Source organism: the organism of the source record quoted next, unplaced genomic scaffold (genome assembly GCF_019419815.1).
Source record: "Pyrus x bretschneideri cultivar Hongxiangsu unplaced genomic scaffold, Pyrus_bretschneideri_v1 Contig29, whole genome shotgun sequence".
NCBI lineage: Eukaryota > Viridiplantae > Streptophyta > Magnoliopsida > Rosales > Rosaceae > Pyrus > Pyrus x bretschneideri.
The window spans coordinates 1,522,893-1,524,909 of NW_025999601.1; the positions used below are offsets into that span (position 1 = coordinate 1,522,893).

General features: G+C 39.5%; 1 protein-coding gene across 1 annotated transcript; it reads right to left on the minus strand.

The window, feature by feature from the left end:
• Nucleotides 1–227: 227 nt before the first annotated feature.
• LOC103927831 (fasciclin-like arabinogalactan protein 12) lies at nucleotides 228–1,413 on the minus strand. The gene has a single exon (XM_009336786.3). It carries the CDS (start codon nucleotides 1,355–1,357, stop codon nucleotides 560–562), a length of 798 nt encoding a protein of 265 aa, XP_009335061.1. The 5' UTR covers nucleotides 1,358–1,413; the 3' UTR covers nucleotides 228–559.
• Between the last annotated feature and the right edge of the window lie 604 nt (nucleotides 1,414–2,017).

The following is a 2,017-nucleotide window of genomic DNA, read 5'->3' on the forward strand; positions in this document are numbered from 1 at the left end:
AACTGGATCGTTTTAGGAAGAACTAGTAGTTGACAAACTTAAAAGCTCCTCTTACCAGTTCGTCAATAGTATTTGCCAAATCCGGCAAAAGTCAATGCCAATGCGTCATGGCTTACAAATTAACTTAATTACTTGCTTTGGCAGAAGCTGAAGCTAGCATACATGATAAATTTTATCCTAAAATAATTAAATTAGAAAATGTAGTCCAAATTAAGGGGGAAAATGAATGATGAAAACACAAATTTTCTTGTTGAATTTACAATGAAGCTAGCATAACAATAGAACAAAACAAAATTATCAACAAATACAGTACAAAAGAACAAGCAAATTACGAACAAGAACCCCATAAAATCCATTAATTACAAGGCATTGCTCTCATATATGATCACAAACTGGCATGCATAAAAATGGTAATAAGTCTACCAGACACAACATTATTCCAAACCCCTCACCTTACGTGTTCATCATTATCCTTCATATTCAATCCGAATTCGAATCCCCACCTGCAATATCGCTTGTATAAGAATTATTCAACGGCAGTGGGCACAAAACAGTTTCGTCACAAAAAGCTTATAGCTGCAGCAGCTAATGCAACTCCAATAGAGACAATGCCATTAATCTTGGGGATATTCGGTGTAGGCACAGCACCAGACTTCACTTCAGCAACAGGTTCATGAGATGAAGACTTCTTCTTGTGCTTCTCTTCTGCAGGAGCGGGTGCCAGTGACGGTGGCGGAGTCTTGGGAGCAAAAATACCGTAGGGTTGGAGCACACTGTCAACTTGGTAAACAGCCAACTGACCATCAGAGTAGACAGTGCCTGAGATTGAAGTGTTGACAAGGCCAGTTGAAATGTTCACAGCATTGCCTGATGTGGTGATATTTAGCGGGTACTCGAATGCGTCTCCGGCTTGGGTACTCACCGGATTGCTCAGAGTTTGGAAGTTTTGGGTCGTGAGAAAATCTGGGATGAGATGGTATTGCAAGAGCTCGACTTTTTGTGAATCAGTGAGCGAGTTGAGGGAGCCAGTTTTGAGGTTTGAGAAGGCGCTGTCGGGCGGGGCTAAAAGTGTCAGTTCACTGTTGGAGTTGTTGAGCTGGCTATAGAGCTGGCTATCGATTTGGGTGCTTTTTAGAAGGCGGATTAAGATGTTGAAGCCTCCTGCCTTTTCAAGGATTTTGGTGATGTTGGTTGGGCCTGGTGGCGCTGGGGCATCGGCTGGTGGTGCCGGAACGGCCGCCGGGCTGGTGGTTGCCGGGGCAACAGCAGGGCCTTGGCCTAGGGTTTTGGTGCAATGGGAGAGGAAGATGACTAGGAGTGTGAGTGAGAAGAGAGGCTGATACTGTTGCTTCATCATATTTAAGTGTGGTGTGGGATGTGTTTTATATTTTGAACACAAATGTTGGATATGAGTTTGGAGGACAGGAGAGGGTTTATATTAGTGGTGGGAGAGGTGGGATTAGGTGAGAGAGGGTTAATCTTTTGATCGTTTGTACAACCTTAGTAGTTAGCATGTCTTATTTTCTTGAGATGGAGAGAGAATGAATGTAGAGTGAGATTATGGTGTCATAGCTACTAGTTTGCTGGGGAAAGAAGGAAAAGAACAGAGGGAAAATCAGGTGGGTGTGGGCAAATAAAGCTAGTTATTAAGTGCATGATTACTTTGTTTTCACTTATATGTGCATGTACTTTAGGCTAAATTTAATAATTAATTAAAAAATAAAATACAATATCATGAAAGCATATATAAATTTAGTCAAGTTAGCTAAACAACAATGTCCTTCACTCTCAACAAGTTCGAATCTAACTTCCTATAATTTAAATGGACTTAATATAATTATTTAATTTATTGTTTGCAAAATAAAATAATAGAATATCATGAAATCAGATAAAGATATGCATTCTCCTCTCTAAAAAAAATTAAAAAAAAAAAAAAAAAAAAAGGAAGAAGATATGCATATGATTTGCTTGCCACAAACTTAAGGAAGAAGTATGACATTTTTTTTTACCAGAACAT